Source organism: Canis aureus, chromosome 22, assembly GCF_053574225.1.
Source record: "Canis aureus isolate CA01 chromosome 22, VMU_Caureus_v.1.0, whole genome shotgun sequence".
Classification (NCBI taxonomy): Eukaryota; Metazoa; Chordata; class Mammalia; order Carnivora; family Canidae; genus Canis; species Canis aureus.
Window position 1 is genome coordinate 27163868 of NC_135632.1, and position 23969 is coordinate 27187836.

Sequence of the window (23969 nt, forward strand, 5' to 3'; positions counted from 1 at the left end):
TCATTATACTACTAATCAAGGGTTCAGCATTTAGAAACGAAGGGAGAAAAGGATCCTGTACCAAACTGTCTCTATGAAGTCATCTAAAATGAATGTGTTTTATATTCCTTAGTTAACTGATATTTCTTATATAATTAATGCTTTGTAAACCTTCCTGAAGACCTCCCCCACCTTCTTCACATCCCCACTGCACCACATTCACCTTGCTATTTGTGAAACTAGCATGCACTTGATATCTAACTTTCCATGTGATACAGAATTTGCCACTGTCTACAATGTAAACAGTACTATGAAGCAAATGCTTACAGAATTGAGAACAAATTATTCTCCAGTAATCTAGAGACAGACATTTATTTAGCAAACTCTGTTGTCTTCATTAAAAGTCAATCTTATTTCATAAACCATGTTTTTCAAGACTGGGTTGATGGGGGGTCCCTAGGTGGCTCAGCGGCTTGGAGCTTGCCTTGGGCTCAGGGTGTGACCCTGGAGACCCGGGATCGAGTCCTACGTTGGGCTCCCTGCATGGGGCCTGCTTCTCCCTCTGCCTGTCTTTGCCTCTCTCTCTCTCTCTCTCTCTCTCTCTGTGTGTGTCTCTCATGAATAAATAAAATCTTTAAAACAAAAAACAACCCCATTAAATATCTTAAAAAAAAAAAAAGACCGGGTTGACTTATAGGGTATTACACACATGGAAATACATGTATGCTTCAAATAATACTTTCTCTTTAAAAGATCTGAATGGAGTATAACTGAATCCAGCATTTGTTAATTTGTAGATAAGCAATATCCAATAGAACGGAGATAATAGTAATATTCTATATCTGTCCAATATAACAATCAATCACATGTAGCTACTAAGCTGTTGAAATATGGCTAGTGCAAATAACTACATATTTTAATTAATTTAAATCTAAACTTAAATGGACTCATGCCAACTAAATGTTTCTATATTGAACATCAAAACTCAAAAGTGTTTTAGGATAATAAACTATTCATAGATACATTTGATTTTTAAAGTAACAACTATAAAAAGTTTCAAGAGATATAAATATACACATGATCTGTATCACATATAGTGTTACTGGGGAAAGAAGACAGACACACTTTAAAAGTTAAACAATGTAGCTAGTCAAAAAATCAAGACGGTTCCATAAGAGAGGTAACACAGTAGACAATTCTAAATGAATGGTGCTAATAAGATCAGATATAAATGTGATAGATATTTTTTTCTTTTTGGTCTCTATCTGGTTGTCCTTCCTTGTCTATATGTTTCTCTGTCTCTATCACCACCCTCTGCCCCTTGCTTCCTCTCACCTCCCTTTTCTTATACATACAAATAAAAGTCAGGGAAGTAAATCTTTAGTGATGAAGTGATGGATCTGTAAGTTACCAAAAATAATCAATGCTGGCAAGAACCAGACCCAAGATTTGAATCATGAGCCTAATATGACCCCAATATTAGACTGGCTCAAAGATCCAGGATATGAAAATGTTAACTGAAAATGAGTCATGTGATAAACCAATTTTAAGTCAATATGGACATTATGTACTTTATAATTTGTTTGGATTAATGTACCTAATAAAATAATTTCACACAGGCCTCTGAAAAGGTAAGGAAATCTCATCCAAGGGCCACCAGAAAATCTCACTTATATATAATTTAAAAGAAAAAAACTCACTACTATAAAAAATCCCATGCTTGAATACCCCATATATCCAACATAATGAAAGATCAATGTATGCCACATAAGTGATTTTTTTTTTTTGCAACACAAAAATGTTGAGAGTATCATAGTATTTCTAAGCCTGAAAGAAATTTTTGTCCAGATGTGGTATACATTTGGAAAATGTATAGCTTTTGGCCCTGCATTAAATAACTCCATACTTGGGACGCCTGGGTGGCTGAGCGGTTTAGCGTCTGCCTTCCACCCAGGGCATGATCCTGGAGACCCGGGATTGAGTCCCACGTCGGGCTCCCTGCATGGAGCCTGCTTCTCCCTCTGCCTGTGTCTCTGCTTCCCTCTCTCTGTGTCTCTCATGAATAAATAAAATCTTTAAAAAAAATAATAAAATAAAATAAAATAACTCCACACTGCTTTGCTTTTAGAGTTTTCCATTCTGTTTTTAGTGGCATGTTTCTCATGACTATGATTATCCGGCTATCGGCTACCAATTTGTATAATGATTATACATTAGCTTTTAAAAATCCTAAATCTACACCCCTGTCGCTTGCTCAGTGTGTCTTTTTTTAAAATAAAGACAACAAACTAGACTTTAAGCTGTCATATATTCTAGCCTATTTCAACATCATAAATTAGCACTATCATTTTTAATTTTTAAAAAATGTGAAGACTGAGAATAAGGACTTGCAGGGCTCTCCTGTGCCTAAACATACCTTAATAAACAAACATTCTGCCTGTTCTAATATTTTCCTCCTATTTCTAAGTTTCTGGTTATATTCTAAACGGTTGAAGTTATTAGAAATTTGACCTATAAATAACGGATATGTCACTTTTGTATCCAAAGGTCAGCAGCGAATCCCATTCTCTGGCCTTAGGCCTTGGGGGATCAGCCAAGACAGAATTCAGAGCCAAACTCTTAAGCAAGCATTTACTAGCAGTTAAAGCAAAAGCATCTTCTCAAGGTGGGAGAGGGGGCAGGCCCAGGGGTGGCAAATGTTTCAGGGAGTCAGATCATCTTTTCTCTTTCCCCTTCATGCTTGCATAGGTTATGGGTCACAGCTAGGGTGGTATCTGACTGAGGCTGCTTCCAATCATCTAAGGGATTCCTCCTACCAGTGGAGGGGGTGGGTGGTCCTGGGAGGTGGGGTTTGGCCCCATATGTTGGAATTGTCATGGCAGCCTTCTCCCTACAGGGAGAGGGTCAAAACCACAATGTACATGTATCATAATGAAGCTATATGCTACTGTTGGCAGGTGTCATAGGGGAGAATGCATGTGTATCCTCTTTGGCGTCTTTCCTTAACTATCTATCTTATCTCAAAGAAAAAAAGGAAAAATCCCTTCTTCTGAATACTGAATATAGTGGGTGGGGGATAAAGGGTTGAGAGAAGACACTAAAGTGAAGAAATCAGGGTATGGACACCTAATTTGAGTCTGTACTGTTTCCTATGTAGGATAGAACACCAGTGGGAATATTTTTATTACTGATTTTTAAAAAATAGTTGTTCTGCATCACAGTGGAAGATGAACTTCCTTGTCCAAATTAAAAATATGTTTCATAAAAGTCCTGTCTTAGGCAGAAGTATTCTCCAATGATGAAATTTTATGTTTTCTGAAAATTCATCTATTTCAAGAGAACCCAAATCTAGTCCTGACTTTATAAAGGGCCTTTTGTTACTTTTTTCTATTGTTAACCATATGCTCAATAATTCAGATATATCCAAACGGATGCCACAAAATCTTTAACTGTATGTCCACAGATATCCTTACATGAACCAAAGAGATGTTTCCATAAAGCTGTCACATGGAACACTACTATTAAATTGAAAATTAGCACAAGAAAAACTCTCATTTTTTCTCCAGAGCTTTTAAAAAATATTATGATTAGGAATGGTACCTAGACATAGCAGGAAAGGTAGGAAAATGGGCTGCCCTTCTCTAGGGCCCATCAACAGTCCAGGTGACAGTGAGAAAAACAGGGATGGGAACAGTTAAAAAAAAAAAAAGCCAATAAAACCATGGCTTTATTTATTCCACTTCCGCAACCTTCTACTTGATCTCTCAAGTAGGAAAAAAATACTCATGTTCAACCTACACATAATCAGAATATTAAAAGAGAGAAGGAGGCTCTGGGTTTGGCCACATGGTCAGGTGGGGAAGGGGCAAGCAAACAAATGTAATTACAAACTCTTACTGTACACTGAACAAAATCTACATAACAAGAAGTCTGTGCCTGGTTCAATGACAGTAGAGCTCTGTTGCTCAAGATAACTTTAAGATCTAGAAGCACATTAAAAAACTGGAATGAGAGTTAAGAATGTTCAACTATCCTGTTTTTGCTTCAAATGGGTTCAGAGACTTGGGCTTGTCATCTGAATTACTTTTCTAATCTGAACAAATAGCTTGAAATTCAATTTTTGAAAATCCTTGAAATATGTCAACCAGCTAAACTACTATATCTATCTCAGAACATTGCATCTATAATCATGAAATGAAAACTATGTCCATATGTTCAGATGATACTAGGACTTCTTTTAAATTTCAAATATTCTCTCATTAGCAGGCTATTTTTTATTCCATAGCTGCTTTATTGATTTTTTTCCCTATTTCTAAGCACATAATATTCATTCTCAATTGTACCATTATCAACTATTTCATATAATTTTGTGATTTAAAGATTCTCATTTTCAACTCCAAGCTAAATTTTTTGCTCATGTATTTAAATATATCAAACACCTATGATATACTAAAACCTAAATCTGTAAATACTACCAAAATACTAGTTCAATGTAATAGCAATGTCAACACATATATGTATAATACTCAACAACAGATATATGTAAATACTCCTATTGTAAGGTCCACTTTAGTTGTCTTTTATAATTAGGGGCATAATTTTGTCACTAACAAACATAAGGTCAATTGAATCTAACCATTCTAACAGTGTTCCGCCCCCGCCCCCTGCCCCAAAAGAACTCATTGTTAACAGAAAATTAAGACTACCTTTATTCATGTTGTTTACCTCATAGAAAAGTCCTATCCCCTCTACGGTGTCCAGTAGATATATCTTCCCTGTAACCAACACTTCTCTCATCCCTCAATTTTAATTACCCCATCTGGTACTCCTCTAGTTCTTAGTAAAATGTCCCCATTATAACATTGGTCATCATCCACATTAGTTGCTTCCATGTCTGTCCTCCCTCCTAGTTGATAAGTGAGGTGTGTTTTATTCCTCTTTGGATCTTGGAGGTTTAGCGTACTGGCTTGCCTATAGTGTACAATAAAGATTTGCAGAATGACTGAAGATTTGTTAGCTTTCTTGAACCAAATATATATAAACAAATATCAGAAAAACACTAATGGAAGCTCTAGAAAAAAATGAAAAATAGGGTTACTAACCACTGCCAGCTTTCCCTCAGAATGCATGGTAATTTTGATAGAGAAAATAGACAAATACTGAGTATCAATCTCTATTAAAATATTCTGTGAAAATTCCAGCTTCAAAGTGTACCTTTGAGGCTTATAAATTGTTCGTCAAATCAAAAATCAATAATTAAGTCTTATGTAGAGCTAACTATATAACGACAAAGTAAATAAATAAGAGATCTGTAAAATGTTTAAGAAGATTTATAATTTTCCACTTTTAAACTATACTTCTTATATTATTTTCTCAAATTACAGATCCAGTAATACTCTTCAACATTATTGACCAAATAGTTAACTGACTTTGTCTGTTTCACTATCATACTTAAAAAGTCCAGCATGCTAATGTATACTACAAATAGTGACTCATGGGGCTGACAGGGGTACATTTCAACTGGGAGCACCAGGGGAAAACAGAAGTATGTCCAGGGGAAGGGACTCTCAGTGATGACTGACTCAGAGCAGCTTATTCTCATATTTCAAATGTATGCCTGTCTTTTCAAAGATAAATATTTACACAGCCTTGGATGACTGGAGCTTGCAGCTGACTATGTAAATAAACAAATACGAAAAAAATTTTTCCCCTAGAGCTTGGCTACAGATAATAAAAAGGGCTTGAAGGGGCTTCTGAAGCAAAGGAATTCAAACTAACATGTATACTCAAGTCAGTTTAGGTTATGTTAATGTAAGGCTGTAAATGCAAACAAGCCAGTTAATTAGTTAAATGGAAGGTAACATTTTCGGAGGCTTAAATGATCAATAATTAGTTCAGACAGTTGTATATTACAGAAAAACATAACCTACTGACCAGTTCTACTATCATAAAAAAATAATAAAGTTACTTCAAGAAGATACATTCAAGTGTGGTTTTTGTCTCCTTCTCTCAAATATAGCTTCATTATGGAGATATGAATAAAAGGTATTATTTTGGTTTTGGTTTCTGGAAAATGCAAAGGTTACATATTTTGTGCTCTCTGAAATTATCATTTAACTATAAAGGTTGTGGTGCTATTTCAACAAATATGAAAATGAGAATAAAGTTTGATAATAAGACTGTCAGGTTAAATAAGCATGGATTTTATAAATATTCTTCCTATACAATCTATAGATAACTGTAGATATTTATAGATTTGATCTTTTAAAAATAACTGTAGATCCAATCCTTAAATACTCATTTACTGCCACTTTAGAACTGCACAGAATTTTAAAAATACTTTTCTGAGACAAAGGACAATTCTAATTGATGAAAAAGTTGGTTAAAACTTAAAGGAAATTTCAGAAAAGAGAGAAGAGAAAGGTGTAGAAACTAGTATTTGTTATTTAATATGTGTTAGATGACTAGGCCAAGTGTTCTATACATTTGTAGGTATGCTCCCTACAACTCTACAATTTAGTCATGAGAAATACAGAGAAAGAGAGAAAGAGAGAGAGAGAGAGGCGCAGAGACACAGGCAGAGGGAGAAGCAGGCTCCATGCAGGGAGCCCCACGTGGGACTCCATCCAGGGTCTCCAGGATCAGGCCCTGGGCTGAAGGCAGCACTAAACCGCTGAGCCACCCGGGCTGCCCGAGCTGTTAACATTCCAATTTTACAAATAAGGTAATTAGGAATCAGAGAGGTTAATTATCTTGCCTAAGGTCACAAAGTCAGTAAGTGGTAGGGCTAAGATATAATCTTTAGTCATCCTTTTTTCTCTGTGTTTTTTCCAAATTGTTTCCCTGAATCATGTATTTATTCTTAAAAACTTATAGAGTTTATATGATATAGTTACATACAGTCTCAACAAAACACAGGCAACAAAAAGTGAGAAAAGCAATGCTTTAGGAATCCCAAAAAGCTTTTCTCATCTACTAATAAGCTATGCTACCCTGGGAGAATAAAATGGCAAGGGCTCAGGACCTTCAAAGGACTGGGTGGTGGAAGAGCAGGATGGAAATTTAGGTTAGTCTCTATTATCTTTAGTATATGCTATGAAATGAATGTTCTCCTAACTCCCTCAATTCAATTCGTATGTTAAACCCCAACACCCAGATGTGATGAGTATTTGGGGGTGGGCCCTTATGAATGCAACTAGTGCCTCAGAGAGCTCTCTGGCTCCCCTGCTATGTGATAATACTGAGAAAAGATAGAGAACCGGGAATGGGCTCTTAGTGGACCACATATCTTGGACTTCTTAGTCTCCTTAATCTTGAATTTCCTAGTCTCCAGAACTGAGATATAAATATCTGTTGTTTATAAACCATCTAATCTGTGATAGGTTATAGCAGCCTGAACAGATTAATAGTACAACATTCAGCAATTAAATTGATTCTATGACTATATCCTTTTTTTTTTTTTTTAAGATTTTATTTATTTATTCATGAGAGACACACAGAGAAAGAGAGAGAGAGGCAGAGAGACAGGCAGAGGGAGGAACAGGCTCCACGCAGGGAGCCCAATGTGGGACTCGATCCCAGGTCTCCAGGATCAGGCCCTGGGTTGAAGGCGGCGCTAAACCGCTGAGCCACCAGGGCTGCCCCTATATTCTTAAATATAACAGAGTAACAAACTTCTATCACTCTTAGAACCGGAACCCAGATTTCTAAATTTTAAATCCAAAGTATGCTTTTGCTCTATGATCTCTACTAATATTTTGAATTACTACTTCATGGTTGTTTCAAAACACATAAGACCCACTTGCATACAAACGGGGAAAAAAAGGCATTATACTAGAAATAAATGTAAATGATAGAAAGATATTTTCCAAATTCTCTCAAATTACTGATTACATGTGAATCGGATACATAAAAGCTGTGAGCCTAATTTTTAAAGTTTACTCAATGACTAAACAATATTCAAATTAATGTATTTTTATTATTCAAGAAAAGAATTAACTTTAGATTCAAAAAGCCAAACCAAATATATAATTTCCTTGAAAACTTTTTATCAATTTCAAAACAGCCTTTAACCCTGTGGGCTATAGGGAATCCCTGGGTGGCTCAGCAGTTTGGCGCTTGCCTTCGGCCTAGGGCATGATCCTGGAGTCCCAGGATTGAGTCTCACACAGGGCTCCCTGCATGGAGCTTGCTTCCCCCTCTGCCTGTGTCTCTGCCTCTCTCTCTCTCTCTCTCTCTCTCTGTCTGTCATGAATAAATAAATAAAATCTTAAAACAAAACAAAACAAAACTGTGGGCTATAGAACACACCATATTGAAAAAGGGAGGCAATTTCAGAAGCTCAGGTTAGTATTAAGAAACTAATAAACAGCACCCAATTTAGAGCTAATAAGATTCCCTTTATTTCTGCAACAAAAGTTCTTTTAAAATATGAAATATATTATTTCTTAAAAGGAAAAAAATAGGGGGAACCCTGGGTGGCGCAGCGGTTTGGCACCTGCCTTTGGCCCAGGGCGCGATCCTGGAGACCCGGGATTGAATCCCACATCGGGCTCCCGGTGCATGGAGCCTGCTTCTCCCTCTGCCTATGTCTCTGCCTCTCTTTCTCTCTCTGTGTGACTATCATAAATAAAAATTAAAAAAAAAATTAAAAAAGGAAAAAAATAGGAAGCCAAAAAATGGCTATTACTTAATTTAAAAAATATAAACAATGTATACTTTACATATATTTAAGGTCTTTATAAATTTTTCAAGTCTCAAGCCCCCTACTATCCCAGTTGTAGGATTTACTAATTCAAAAGACATGCATTAGTACTTTGCAATCCCTTCTGCGTCCAACTACCTTTGTTTTTTTAATTCAACAGCAGTGTTTCTAACTATTATAATCTTTGTTTATTGGTGATAAGTTATAACAGAACCACCATTCGTTGTTACTATTTTGAACTGTCTCTCCTGGAGTCAACCCTTCATTTACAAAGTATTATTTGTAAATTATCCAATTGTTAAAATTCACAGGATAATACATTTTTCCTAGTGGCACAGCTTGGGAAAATATACCCAGAAATGGTACCATGTGAAATTAAATTGTAAAAGTGATTAGGGTAGACTACATGATTTACTACTGTGTACTAGAATCTAAAAAATCACAGTTAAATATACAAATTTATTTAAAAATAATCTACAATGACTTATTTTCTATCCTATGACATTTATACAACGCCAAGATGATGTCTGAAAATTAAGCAATATTCTGAGTTTCCCAGAGAATGCCAATAACTGGTCTGAGTTTTCTCTAAATTGCTATTTAACCAGTGTATTTTAACATGGATTTGTTGCTACATAACCTAAGTCTTAAATGAGGTAATCCTAAATCTTTAATATCCTAAATCAAAGTGAGACAAAAATGAAGCTATTTTCCATTTTGGGAATCCATTATTATATGTGAAAAAAGCATTACACAGATTCAAAAGCCATATAGACTTCTATGAACTTTTGTGAAAAGTTATGATTTGATCAATAAAGATATTTAGAAACACAGGATAAAAAAGGAAAGTTTAAAAATGTTCACCTTCAATTTATTTCATAGGTCACTGTTATGCCATCTAATAAGATAATTAAAAACATGCAAGCAGCTGGTACTACAGCTAAACAGATTAATGTAATAGTCTGTAGTCATATGTGCTGGCAAGGGGCTCGCCTCTTTGGAGAGGAGAAGGTCAGCTGCCCTTGGGAAGAGAAGGAGGGTGGTGGGGAGAGACTATTCTTTCTACCACGTGGCCCTGTGCTACAGTCCCTAAGTTAATCATCTACTGCAAACTGCTAATCAGCAGACTACTACTCCTCTTTCATACCCAGCAAGGGTCTCTCAGTTTTAATGGTTAAATAAGAAATGCAGAAAGCTCATATAATCTGACAGAAAACACTGGTCTTTAAAAAGCATAAGGTCTGTTGCATAAACCAGTATCTTTTCAATTCTTACAAATTTTCCGTTTTAACACATCATCTGCAAATTAGTTGGGAGACATATAATTGCATTTTAATCAAAAGTTCTAAAACACCATCTATTACCTAGGCACCATATAATATTCATACCAGTGCCTTAGGAGTTAAATTCAACTACACTCCATTTGAATCAATGAAGCAAAACCACAAAAGACACAAATCCAAGTAAAACCTCCTGGCCTACAAAAAACAAATCTATGAACATTAGGTACATAACACTATCGTGTTGGGATCTGTTCAGTTCTAAATTTCTAAATTTGTCAAAATTCCAAAAATCCACCTCTCAACTTATACAAAGAGTAAAACATCTTCCTTTTATTACTGCTATGTGTACAAATTTGGCATACAAAGGCAACTGAGAATATTGTATCAGAGATGGAGCATTTCAAATCTCAGGTTAACCTTGTTCTTAGCTCCTTTTCTGCTAACAGACAAAACTTATTTTCCTGTGAGTCACATCCTTTGTTACCTTCCTTTTAGTGTCTCTATATCAGGGTGCTGTAAAAAATTCTAAATACCAGATGACAATGATGACAGTGCCACAGACTAGAAGATAAAAGCAGCTATCATTTACTGAGCATTTACCACATGACACTATCCCATTAACTCCTCCTAACAATTGTGTTTTCTTACCCCCACTTTAATGGTGAGGAAACTGAGGCTAAGACATGTCCAAAGTTTCCCAACTATTTGGAGTCAGGATCTGAACCACCTCACCATATACTTAGATATTATTAACAAATGAGGGATGCATGGGTGGCTCAGGGGTTGAGCTTCTCTGCCTTTGGCTCAGGGTGTGATGCTGGGGTTCTGGGATAGCATCCCACATCAAGCTCCCCAAGGGGAGTCTGCTTCTCCCTCTGCCTATGTCTCTGCCTCTCTCTCTCATGAATAGTAAGATCTTAAAAAAAAAAAAGAAAAGAAAAACATTCAGTGACTATGCCCTCTTGAAAGTGACAGTCTAAGACCACAATAAGACAAAGAAACAAAGGGAAGAGTACAGACTTAAGGTGACCAATTCAAGACCGAATTCAAAAGTTAATAAAACCTCCGCAAACACTATAAAAGAGTACATTGGTTGAAAGGTGAAGATTGAGGCAACAAAGTTGCCAATTTATATGAAAGAATTGATAATACTCAAAGAACTAATAATGCCATGGCTTTGTATTTGTATTTTCAAAAGGCTTTATCTTCTACATTTTATCTCAGTCTTTATGAGAGTTGTGAGGAGGAAGCAGGTTAGACATTATGATGTCTGTCTTAAAAGATGACAAACTAAAGCTAATTATTACCCTGGACACAAGTACATATAACTAGAGTATGATGGTACTAGGCTGGCTGCCAGAACTGTCTAACTGTAAGAAAGGTCAGGATTTCTGAGATAGTTTAAACAAGACAAAATTGGAATTGTTAGGCTAAAGGATCTTTGAGGGTTAATATTCACATTTTTCTAGTAACTTATTTAAGTTTAAAACAGCAACGATAGCAACAGAAAAATAATTTTCATTTTCAAAAGGGAATTTTACTGACAATTCTGTTGCCATTTTAGTATGATCGTGCAACAATTCCTAGGTTTTATCAGTTAACCTTCATATGAAAATATACCCCAGAGCTGTGCTTCTATGAATTCTGCATTTAACCCAAGTGTCAAATTCACAAGTAAGCTCATTATATTGTAAGAGCTATTGCCTGCTGAGTAGAAAACTATTCATTTCACACCTTAAATACTATAATACTATTTAATAACAGCACTGGCCTGCCAACTATTAAAAGCTCGTTTTTATATATTGTACTACCTGAGCTTTTTATCTTGCCTTTTTAATTACAACAATAAATTAATATCCTAACATTACAACACTGACAGGCATTGATTAAAATTATATTAGTTAACAACATTAGTATTTATTGTGCAAAGTTGCATTAGGAGTTCATTTTCAAAGTACAATTACCATTCAATAATACTAAAATACTTTAATCTTCAAACTATTCAAGGATAAAATAAACTACAAGATAATACTATGCCTTCACATTAACACATTTCTCTTAACTTTATATTATGTCCATTATTTACTATAATTAGCTAAACTACAAATGTAATTGTAAAATTAACTCACCCACAAAATTTACACTTATATAGATTTTCCTTCCTTTGAAATACATCTCTATTTTCCTTTGGTCTTAGCTTTGGTACTTGTATCTACTAATAATATTAACAACACAGATTTCACATATATTATCATATTAACATTCCTCACTTACATGCCAAATCATGAATGTTCAACTATCTTTTATATTCACTTCAGTACTAAAATAAGGATTTGAAGAATCCCAGCATTTATAAGGTAGGATGAGTACAGTGAAAATATAATGACAACATATGAGCTTTACTGCTGTGATAATACCCTTCTAGAACACCATGGGAACATAAGCCTTTTTTGTAGTATCTGTGACACTTGAACGACTGATTATTTATACAGACCCCAACTGATATAAAATAAAGATGTCAAGTGTTTCAATTACCATCTCATTTGTGGAATTCATAAACAATTGTACAAAAACTTTCCCATTTACCATATTCTTATTGTTTCCTGCATATATGGCCCTATCCTAGATATTAAAAGCTTACCTGGAATCAGAAAAAACAAATGACACAGTTCCAATTAGAGATATACACAATATATTTTCAAATAAAATATAAAGATTCCAATCATAAACTCCGTATTTACTACATAAGAGAAGGAGTTACAGCTTAACATTCACCTGAGTTTCCAAGTCTATAGTGGTTCTTGTATTTTATAGTGTCACTGCAAATGTGTCAGAACTAATTAACCATCAGGACAATATACTCAAAGTATTTCTTCAAGAATCTGCTTTGCTATCCACAATGCCAAAATGTATTATTATTGAATCTGCACCTTTTTTCCTTGAGAGAAAACAACTTAGTTCTTATATCACATTGGTTAAGTATATGAATTTTCTAATATTACTGGAAATAATATAATCTTTTTTCTTCCTAGGTTCTCCTGTTACGAAGGTACAAAATCCATAAACATGTACTCAAGCAAATATAAGGAGAATATTACCAAAATATTAGAGAAGATATCTGTTTCCTTAACTAGTGTATCCTTTTAAAAAAAAATCACTAATTGAGATATAACTGCCCTGTTTGCTGAAGAACCATATGAAATTTAAATAAACAGCACTTGATGTCACCTAAGATTACATTTCATATTCTCTTAGATACTCATAAGGAATATATTGTTTTAACAGGAAAACTTAAATGGAAGCCTTTAGTACTATAACAGATATACTGGAAAAATAAAAACAAAAATGGATTATAATGGAGTTTAATACTACATGTGCATTCATACCAATTATCCTGCTATATATTAACAAGTGATAACTACAGTTAGGCCATTTACTTAAGAACTTAAAAGGTTACATTGTTCATTACTCAGTAAGTCTGCAAAACACTAGCATATCACAATAGTCTTTCTATTTGACTTATGTTTAAAGCACAGGTAACATTTTCTTACTACTGTAAGATTAGAATCCTGTAACATCAGGTATCTTGTGTATTATCTTGTAATAATATGTATCTATGTATTCATCACCTACCTATAGGAATTAAAAGTCCCATCAGAATCTAACGTAGAACTTCTTCTTCCATTTTTATTTGAATCTCCTGGAAAAAAAAAAATTTAAAAATGCTGAAATAAGGAAGATTATGAAATTGAATGTTTTAGTTGAAAAGCTTCTGTGTGACAGCTCTATGAAGTATACTGAGTCCAAAAGCACTATCCCTAACCCCCAAATATGTCTTGTAATCAGAGTACAGACCTCTTTTTTAGGCAAAAAACTCATTTTAATGCTAAAATATAAACCAATATCACCACTCCTAGCTTGTATAGAAATATTATCAAAGTAACTGTTAACAGAACAAATGAAACATTACAGACATTTTATTATGAATCACAAACAAAATCAAAATTTATAAACCATTTAATCATACACCATTTTTATAAGCAAAGGACAACTCTTTGTTAGTGACCAAGTCATCTGCCATACCACTGGTACAGTAAAAAGAAAACAACAGAAAGGGGACCTGGAATAATCTCCAGTCCCCAGCTCTCTATGGTCTAGGAATATAGTAAGCAGAGAGGTAAAAGGGAAAGCAGGCTTGGGAGGTGGTGAATGCATCCTAACAAATCTTTAATACACCTTAATACCCTTCTTAAAACTTTATGTTTTAACTGTGGGCAAAAGTTCAGCAGTTTGAAAATGAAAAGAACAACATGAAAGATATTTCTGTATTGTATGGTAATACTAAACATTTGGGGGGGGAATCAATTTAAGAAACTGTTATATTCATAGTATCAGACTTAGAACAAATTAATACCTGTTTAATGGAATAAAAATAAATGTGCTAAAGAAGTTTAAAAAATGCTTACCAATGCCACAATATAAAATATTCATGCTTATTGATAGAAATTTAATTTTAGTAGTTAAGTTTTAAAATATATTCTTCAAAATATAGTTTTTATGAAACCACTGTATACTACTATTAAATAGACCATTTATTCTTAGAACAAGTTAAAAAGACTAGATTCTGATTACACTTTATATTCCAAATTCTTGTAATATAACTTTCAAACATCAGGTTATATTCATTTTTATGATATTTAAAGCTTAATAATTTAATGATTTATCCATTTATACTTTTAATCCACTTTGAACAATCTTAGGTGCCACTGGAGATCATCACAGTGGTCCTGGTTAAGTCAAATAGTAATTACAGAGCTTTCACTTTAAAGATAAGATTATTTTTAATTATTGAGTATGGTACTTAAGGTACCATACTTATATAATTATGCTACTCATTAAATGGTTATTGAAAGCTGAAATGTAATTTTAATGACAGCTACCTATTTTTCTTTGCACATTTTATAGTTGACAGATTAGTCAAGAATGTTGGTTCTTTTCAAAATCTTTACAGCTGTGCTGAAGTGTTTAGGAGGACAAGAACTGGGCTGAGTCCACTTACTTTTAACTCTATTTTTCCGCTTTCAGGTTTTTTTTTTTTTTTTCATTAAACGTGCTTTCAGGTTTTTTTTTCCATTAAACAAAAATCCTAAAATGGATTACAGCATTCAAAACTATTGCCAAATTTTATAGAAGAAAATTATTCAAAAACATTTAAATGTTTAAGATCAATTTAGCTGGGTATATTTTGTTAATTCTTTGAAAACACAGATACTATAAGATTACTCATGCAACATATATTTTCTTTAAAAAATTAATGGTATTGTAATAAATAAACTAAAAGGATTTAAAGAAAATTATTCGGTTTCTTGCTAAATGAAAATTTCCTACAACACATGTTATTTAACAGCTTGCAGACATTTCCTGTGAAACATTCTATAATCAGCATAAAATAAGTACTATATCATACATTAAAATACGAGCCTTCTTTCTCTAAAACTGAAGATTACAATTACTTAACCACATAAGATCTCACCAACAGAATATTTCTTTTCTTCTGATATTTACCAGATCAAATATAAAATCCTTCAAGTAATTAAGAGACTTTCCATTTTTTAAACTAGGTTTTGCTGTCATAACATAAAGGCGTTCTTCATCTTTTATCTGTTTAAAAATGAGCATACCACAATAAATGTAACCTTCAAAGGATGGGAATAAGGGGGAAAAAAAGCAGTTTTTCTTTCTTGAAAACATACCAAATAAGGAGTACAATTGTTTTCCTAAAAAGTATTAAAGATTTCAGAGTTTGCTATATGGGGAAAAGGCAATAAAGTTTTGAAGCGGGAAAAACTGCTTTGTTCCTTCAATCCTCTAGTTGAAATTAATTATAGCAAATGTTTATGAAAACATCTGTTCCTTACAGTTATAAATTCTTAATTTTAGTATGGACGATTCCAGATTCTTATTTTGAGAGGAAATTGCTGAAAATTGAAAGATTTATAAAAGAATAGGCAGAATTTGTAATTCTGGAAAACTGTACATATAGTGTGTATATCCTGCAGAGATCTTCATTTGTGTGAGACATTTGGAGGGGCTTGAAACTAGTAACCAGGAGAAATGAAAGAGAGGCTGCTCTTTGATTTAATAAAGTGTTTACAATAAAAACGTTATTTATAATAAAAGGAAACATCAACTAAGAATTATAAATAAATGCTACTTTACTATTAATCTAATTTGGAATTAAGTATAATAAACTAAGTATTAATTTTATCAGAGATTTTAATAAGCCTAATGCCAATACAATCATAGGAAGATAATGTGTGGTGTTCCCCAAAAATAACAACAGAGGGTGCAAGAGAGTTTAACATGATGTCTTTAGTTGCTGTTCTGATTCTGGAACTAAGTTGTCAGGTAGCCATGACTGTAACAAGGTCGTTTTCAGATCTCTCCCTCCTTCTTCACTTTCCTCTATCAATCTCTCTCTTTCTCTCCGTCTCTCTCTCTCTCTCTCTCTCACACACACACACACACAAACATAAGTACATTATTAATCTTGCACAAAGACCTTTAAATAATCACTTGTTTTAAGATAACATTACCTTTCACTTGACTGAAAAGTAACTTCATAAATTTTTAAAATATAATTGTAAAAGTATTTCAATACTTAATGTAAATTAATCAATAAAATAATCTAGATATATTTACAGAGGAAATTTTAATAAATGCATATAGTATATACAATATGTAACATACATATTATATGTCATTATGTATATGTATATTGAACAACATACAATTACAGGAATATTTCATCAACTTTTGTTGATGAAAAGTACAATGTGAAATTTACATAACAGATTTCTCATTGGTATATAACTTTGTAAAAAGAATTCCTAGCACTGAAAATTAAAATACGTTGGCTGATTTGAAAAATATACACTTGTAGTTACATTATTTTAAATGAGGATAGAAAAAGCATTTATTTTCCATTAGTAATTTCTAACATATATGTATCTAACTTATTAAGCAAATAATATGTGTAATGGTTGCTTAAATCTCAAAACAAGATAAATTAAATTCCAGATTATTTAACTTACTGCAGTCATATTTAGCTGAGGGCATTTATAGTATCTATCTGTGTACTGCTGAAATCATGCTAAATGAAGGTTTATAATAGATTTCTATAGTGCTTTTCATGCACAAACATCTTCTTGAAAGTAGAACTAGAGATTTTAAACTAGGTTAGGTTAAAAACAACCAAAATAATGCTATAAATAAACACATCTACTCAATTGAGCCCTCAGTTTATATCTAAACAATGTCACAAGTTTTAGAAGATCATGTCATACAAGGTATGAATTCTAAAAAGTATTACATAATTAAAAAAATAAGATTTATCTCTAATTTGTTAGAGAAATCTCATCAAGTATGTGCAACGAATATTTAATAGTAAGAGGGTTAAAAAAGATTTGCTTTAAACTAAGTTGAAAACAAAGCTATGAGTTTCCACATTTAGTTATGATAGGATAATATGCCATAAATAGTATAGAGACCTAAAATCTTTTCTTTTTAAATGAACATTATGACTGAAATGTTTTTTATTAAATTTAAAATCCCATTCAAAGAAAATGATTCAAAAAAATCAATGAATTAAGTATATTCATGTGTTGACATATGGCAAGGTAAAGTATAATGATTCATCATTGTCTATAAAGTCAGTAACCACTAAGGACATTATCTCAACAGAGAGACAATAGTCTCTCTAAGCTAATTTATGTTAAAAATCTAAGACCACCCACTGGGTCTAAGATCCAGTGCTCAAGTAAATACAAAAAAATTATTTATTCAATAATATTCCATTTTCTCTATTATTATTATCTACATTCTAATGATTTAATGGCCATATTTAATTCTCTATGTATTTAAAATTATTTTTCATTTCCAAATTTTTTTTTTTTTTTTTTTATGATAGTCACAGAGAGAGAGAGAAAGAGGCAGAGACACAGGCAGAGAGAGAAGCAGTCTCCATGCACCGGGAGCCCGACGTGGGATTCGATCCCGGGTCTCCAGGATCGCGCCCTGGGCCAAAGGCAGGTGCCAAACTGCTGCGCCACCCAGGGATCCCCAAAATTTTTTTTAATTTTTTTTTTAAGATTTCATTTATTTATTCAAGAGAGGCACAGAGAGAGAGAGGCAGAGAGATAGGGAGAGGGAGAAGCAGGATCCATGTAGGGAGCCTGATGTGGCACTGGATCTCCAGACTCCAGGATCACACCCCAGGCCAAAGGCAGATGCTCAACCACTGAGCCACCCAGGCATCCCATCCAAAAATGATTAAAAACATTTTTTTTTAATATTAAGGATTTTATTTATTTATTCATGAGAAATAGAGAGAGGCAGAGACATAGGCAGAGGGGGAAGCAGGCTCCATGTAGGAAGCCGCATGTGGGACTCGATCCCAGGACTCCGGGATCACGCCCTGAGCCGAAGGCAGACACTCAACCACTAAGCCACTTAGGCGTCCCTAAAAACATTTTTTGAATAATGGCAAAAAGAATTTCTATAAGTAAGAGTGTCAGTGGTTTTACCTTATAACCAAATGTTTGCAAGTGAATGGACAGCTTTATTGCCAGTCTTCCTTTTATTAAAAACAATGCAGGGACATCTGGGTTGCTCAGCAGTTTAGCACCTGCCTTCAGCCCAGGGCATGATCCAGGAGTCCCCGGATTGAGTCCCGCATCAGTCCTGCATGGACCTCTGTGCACGGAGCCTGCTTCTCCCTCTGCCTGTGCCTCTGCCTCTTTCTCTCTCTGTTCTCACATGAATAAAATAAAATAAAATAAAATAAAATAAAATAAAATAAAATAAAATAAAATAAAATAACTTTTTTAAAAAATGCATATTTATTGGTTCCATGTGAAGCTGTGAATATTGCTTTGACTGGGAATGAGTTCTTACTGCAATTAAGTATAAAAAATATCTTCCATAACTGAAGTGTGACCTGTATTACTGAGAAAAGAGTTGATAAAATTCCTCGAAGAGTTGGATTTTTGGTTTTTAAAAACATTCCTTTTATATACTACAAAGAAGTAATTCATACTTTGGTTATTTAAACCACTGCATGGTATTTATAATGGCAGTTCCCAAAGGGTCCTCCCTTCACATAATCATAAACACAGACCCTCTTCTGGAGTGTACATTCTTGGGGTGGGCCTGAAGACTTGGGCTTCCATGTGTTTATATCGATTTGAAAACAAAGCATTATCCAGAAAGTAGTAGTCATTATACATGTCACCTTCACACAAGTATGGCAGTCTGGTTAAAGCTCTGGTAATAAAACCAGCCTTCTGAAAACTTCAGGCAGACTATTCACTTGTTCTTCCCAATTCTGTCCCTTGATTTTTAAAATTTCTGATGGTTTCCCACTTGCTACTTATGTTTTCCACATAGGGATGAAAGGGTAAAGCCAGAGCAAGGATGACTCTGCCTCTTGTTGGCTCCAAGACACTTCTGATATTTTTTAACAAAGGCTGGGGCTAATCACAGCTGTCGAGCAAATTAAAGCAATTGACATCATACTGGAATCCTGTATTCTGCTATTCATTTATACCAAGCACATTATATTTCTTCTTCTGAAGCTGCCATATCATATTTTCAGAGAGCTCCATAAATTTCTTCAAAATGAGAGTTCATGATTTTTGTGACTTCTCCATCTCCAGCACCTAAATCTATGAGACTGGATTAACTTTTTGCAGTCTTCAAAACTGATCTGGTGAAAATGCAAACACTGAGCCTCTTCTTTGCAACCCAGTGATAGATATTGTAGACATAAACAGACTAAAAACAGGTGACACTAAAGAGTGATATAATCGGACAAAGAGACAGTCCAATTTCTCAATGCTGTTAAGAAGATCGTATTCCTTAAGGTACCTCTGAACAAAGAGAGCCTAGAGAGATTCACATTTCTCTCTATTGCACACCAACCACTGGCGGTTCTCCTTTCTGTTGGCCTCGGCCTCTGCCAGCCTATAAAGGCTACTTTTCATGTTCACATACAGGGAGTGGATGAGCAGGCTCCTCAGCATCCACATCCTCCAAGCCAGCTAAACAGACACTAGGCTCAGGCAAAGCGAGCCCACGAATAGTCTCACCAAGCGCCCTGGCCACTTAGATCACTACCAGTGTTTGTGGCGTGGAAGGGGAGGTGCCAACACCCAGACTAGAGCTACTGTACCCAAGTTGCCCATCCAGCCCCTTCAGGGCCAAAGTGGGGGTCAAACTTATTATTTAGGTAATGTAAAATCAGATATAAAAACAAATACAGAAACTTTTAAATAAATAATATTTCAAATGAGTAATTTTAAGAAGATAATATTTTTGTTATTCCTGTATCATTAATAATTTTCAAAAAGAAAGCAGAGTGACATCAGTGGAGTGGCAGAATATACAACTCTAAATTCTCATCCTCCCAAAAAAACTCTGGAAAACAAGCAATAACTGTCAAAACCGACATTGCAATGATTCTGGAAAACAATCCAAGATTTATGAAAACCAAATGAACAACGAATGAGAAAGAGATTTCTTGAAAGCGCTGTGGCATTTTTACTTGCCCTTAGCCTACCAACTCCTTGGTACAGCAGCAGTCTTGAAGAGGGATGCAGTTCCCAGTGTGGGAGACCAGTACGAGGTTCTTGAGGGAGTAGAGCAGATCATATTTGCAAAATATTATGTAATTCTGTTTTAACTTGTTTAGGAGCTACCTGAAGGACTGACACAAAACAATCTCTTTTTTGTCTAACTTGAAAAAAGCAGTGGGATTGCTCTTGAACACACTGCAAGCTGAATTAAGAAGAAGCAGATACCTAGGGCAAAAGATTATAACTGAAACATTAAAGAGATTACCTAATGGGCAGCCTAGGTGGCTCAGCGGTTTAGCACTGCCTTCAGCCCAGGCGGTGATCCTGGAGACCCAGAATCGAGTCCTACGTGGGCCCCCTGCATGGAGCCTGCTTTTCCCTCTGCCTGTGTCTCTACCTGTGTGTGTGTGTGTGTGTGTGTCTGTGTCTCTCATGAATAAATAAAATCTTAAAAAAAAAAAAAAAATCACCTAAGACCTGGCAGTAAGAGTTGGTGAGAGAGTTTCCTTGGTAAATTAGGACATTCAAAAGCACCCAAGTATATAGGAAAATATATATGCCCAGCACAAGCAGGAGACCAAAATCCTACACCTGAAACTTGTCACTAAGATGAATGCAACCCTGGCTAAATGATGAAGGATCGCTGTAGCACAGAACCAATCTGCAAAGAAGAGAGGTTTTGGTTTTTTGTTTGGTTCCTATTCGTTTTTTAGCTCCTGGCTTTCAAAAAATTATCTGTCAAAACTCTAGCTGAACACAAACTAAGAAATAAAGATTTCAGTGACTACATATGCGAAAGAATAAATCTCTGCAAAAATAAAAAATAGGGTGGGAAATAACAGAATATAGAAAATAGCAAATATCAGGAGAATCTAAATTTCAAGAGTTACCAAATTATAATATTCAAATACCCAGTCGTCAACAACAAAGAAAAACACATAGCATTAAAAAGGGGGGGGAGGGAAGGAAGCCAGGCTCAACAAAAAAAGTAAAATAAATTAAAACTATCATTCAGAAAGCTAGAAATTGAATTTATCTGAAAAAGATTTTGACAAAACTGTCTTAAAAGATGTTTGAAGCACAAAAAAAACACAGACAAAAAAAGAAAGGAACTCTTATAAATGAATGATTAAGCAAAATGAGATTATCAATAAAGGAAAAAAAGGGATGATTTTGGGGGCTGAAAAATAAAATACCTAAAATGAAAAAGTCACTAACTAGAGTGGTTCAATAACAGGTAGGAACCTCATTTTTATCTTTGATGAAAGACAAAAATCTACAAATCCAGGAAGCTTAAAGAACTCTTGGTATAATTAACACAGACACACATATAAAGAAACATAAAAAGCAAATTGCTAAAGACAAGGAGAGACTCCTCAAAGAAGCAACAAAGAATATGTCACATCACAGATTCCTCAGTAAAATTAATAGATGATTTCTTATCATAAAACATGCAGGCCAATTGACAGTGGGATGATGTATATTTAAAATACTTAAAGAAAATACTGTCCAAAAAAATTTTATATCTAGCAAAACAGATAGTGGGTTTCCTGGGTCACTCAGTCAGGTAAGTGTCTGACTCTTGATTTCAGCTCAAGTGTCAATCTCAGGGTTGTGAGTTTAAGCCCCATATTGGTACTCAAAAAAAAAAAAAAAAAAGTAATGAGAAGTTAAGACATTCCCAGAAACACAAAGCAGAGGAGTCCAATACCACTACACATAACTTGAAATAAAAGCTAATGGCAATCCTTCAGATTGAAGGGACAACAGATAGTAACTGAAAGCTGCGGGAAGAAAAAGATCTCTGATAAAGGTAAATATATTACTATATACAAAGCCAGTATTACCGTATTTAAGGTTTGCATTGCCAAACTTAATTTCCTATAAGATACAAAACAAATGCATAAAAAATTATATATCTATGCTACAGAGCAAAAGTGTATAAAAATGTAACTTATAACAATATAAAAAGGGAAGAAGAACACTTCCATAAAAGACAGAGGAGTAGGAGGAACTTAAGCTCACCTTGTCCCATGGATACAACTATGTAGCATGCACATCAGTGTAATTGACCCAGAAAATGAACTGAAGGCTGGTAGAATAAAATCCACAACTAAATGTAAAGAGAAGGCAACATCAAAGAGGGTAGGAGGGCAAAGACACTGTGAGGAGCTAAACCCCAAGGGTCTGGCCACCAAAGATAGAGAGTCATGGGCACAATGAGGGAGGAGAAACAGCATGCCATACCAGGGAGCCTGCAAGAGAAAGACCACTCCCTAATATTTGCTTTGAAAACCAGAGGGGCTAAATTTCATTGGTTCTTATAACTAGTGGGATGTAAAGCCTAGAACATTAAAAATTAGTAGGTTCAGTTCTTTGAGAGCCCGGAGGGTAATAGGAAACTGAGTCTTTGCCATTAAAGAGAGAACACAAGAAACAGCTGGTAGAAATATAGCATAAAATAAGCAGTTTGAAAAATGCTCATGGCATACGGGAAGGAGAATTATTTACTAATCTCAGAGTTTACTGAGTGACTTCTCCAGGAGCAAAGGAACAGGCAGGCACCATTTTCCTCATCTATCATCTAGCATAAACACAGGTCAACCTGCAGAAACCAGTGCAGTGCCTGCATTCACTACCTTGCTGCATACACCACACCCTGTCCCCTCAGCTGAGCCTACCTCAAGCCTGGTGCTGCAGGGCCCCTCCTCCAGAAGACCTGCAAAATCTTGCCAGCACTGCATCTTCCAACTGCACACTTTGTGGGGTCATGGTCCTAGAGGCAGTGACTGGTCACCTGCCATGGAGGACACCAGCACATTATTAAAACTGTACCACTTGCCTACATGCACTTTACAGAGCAGCCCTGGCTACCCCCAATATCCACAGTGACTATGTGTCCCCTGTGGAAGAAAAGGACCAGCACTACCTTGTGAAAATTGCAACCCCCATCCACATCTTCCAAAAGCAAGAGATATAGCTGATTTTCCTAACACCGAGAAGCAGAGAGTTAGACAATGTGAGGAGACAGAGAAGTATGTCTCAAATGAAAGACCACAACAAAAATCACAGCAAGAGACCTATGTGAAACAGAGATAATGAATATGCCAAATAAAGAACTTAAAGTAATGATCATAAAGATACTCACTGGACATAATAGTGGAAGACATCAGTGAGACCTTTTTTTTTTTTAGATTTTTTTATTATTATTTATTTATTTATGAGAGATAGCGAGAGGCAGAGGGAGAAGCAGGTTCTATGCAGGGAGCCCAACATGGGACTCGATCCCGGGTCTCCAGGATCACACCCTGGGCCAAAGGCAGGTACTAAACCGCTAAGCCACCTGGGAATCCCCATCAGTGAGACCCT

At 34.9% G+C, this 23969-nt stretch overlaps 1 protein-coding gene, 2 long non-coding RNA genes and 1 pseudogene across 19 annotated transcripts in view; 2 read left to right on the top strand and 2 right to left on the bottom strand.

The window, feature by feature from the left end:
• Positions 1-13285, top strand: part of LOC144293951 (uncharacterized) — a 93039-nt gene extending 79754 nt beyond the window's left edge. Inside the window, exon 5 of one of the 2 annotated variants that reach the window (XR_013361302.1) lies at positions 12999-13285. This is a non-coding gene — a long non-coding RNA (uncharacterized LOC144293951). The remainder of the gene's footprint in view (positions 1-12998) is intronic. The other variant, XR_013361301.1, reaches the window with a different exon arrangement.
• The window catches only part of TBC1D5 (TBC1 domain family member 5), a 544964-nt gene that overhangs the window by 250530 nt on the left and 270465 nt on the right, over positions 1-23969 (bottom strand). For all 16 annotated transcript variants that reach the window (XM_077865315.1, XM_077865313.1, XM_077865314.1 and 13 more), the window contains one exon: positions 13600-13666. In XM_077865315.1, coding sequence (XP_077721441.1) covers positions 13600-13666 — 67 coding nt within the window. The remainder of the gene's footprint in view (positions 1-13599; positions 13667-23969) is intronic.
• Positions 1-23969, top strand: part of LOC144293950 (uncharacterized) — a 248271-nt gene that overhangs the window by 108361 nt on the left and 115941 nt on the right. The window lies entirely within an intron of this gene.
• LOC144294337 (protein-L-histidine N-pros-methyltransferase pseudogene) lies at positions 18863-20455 on the bottom strand (annotated as a pseudogene).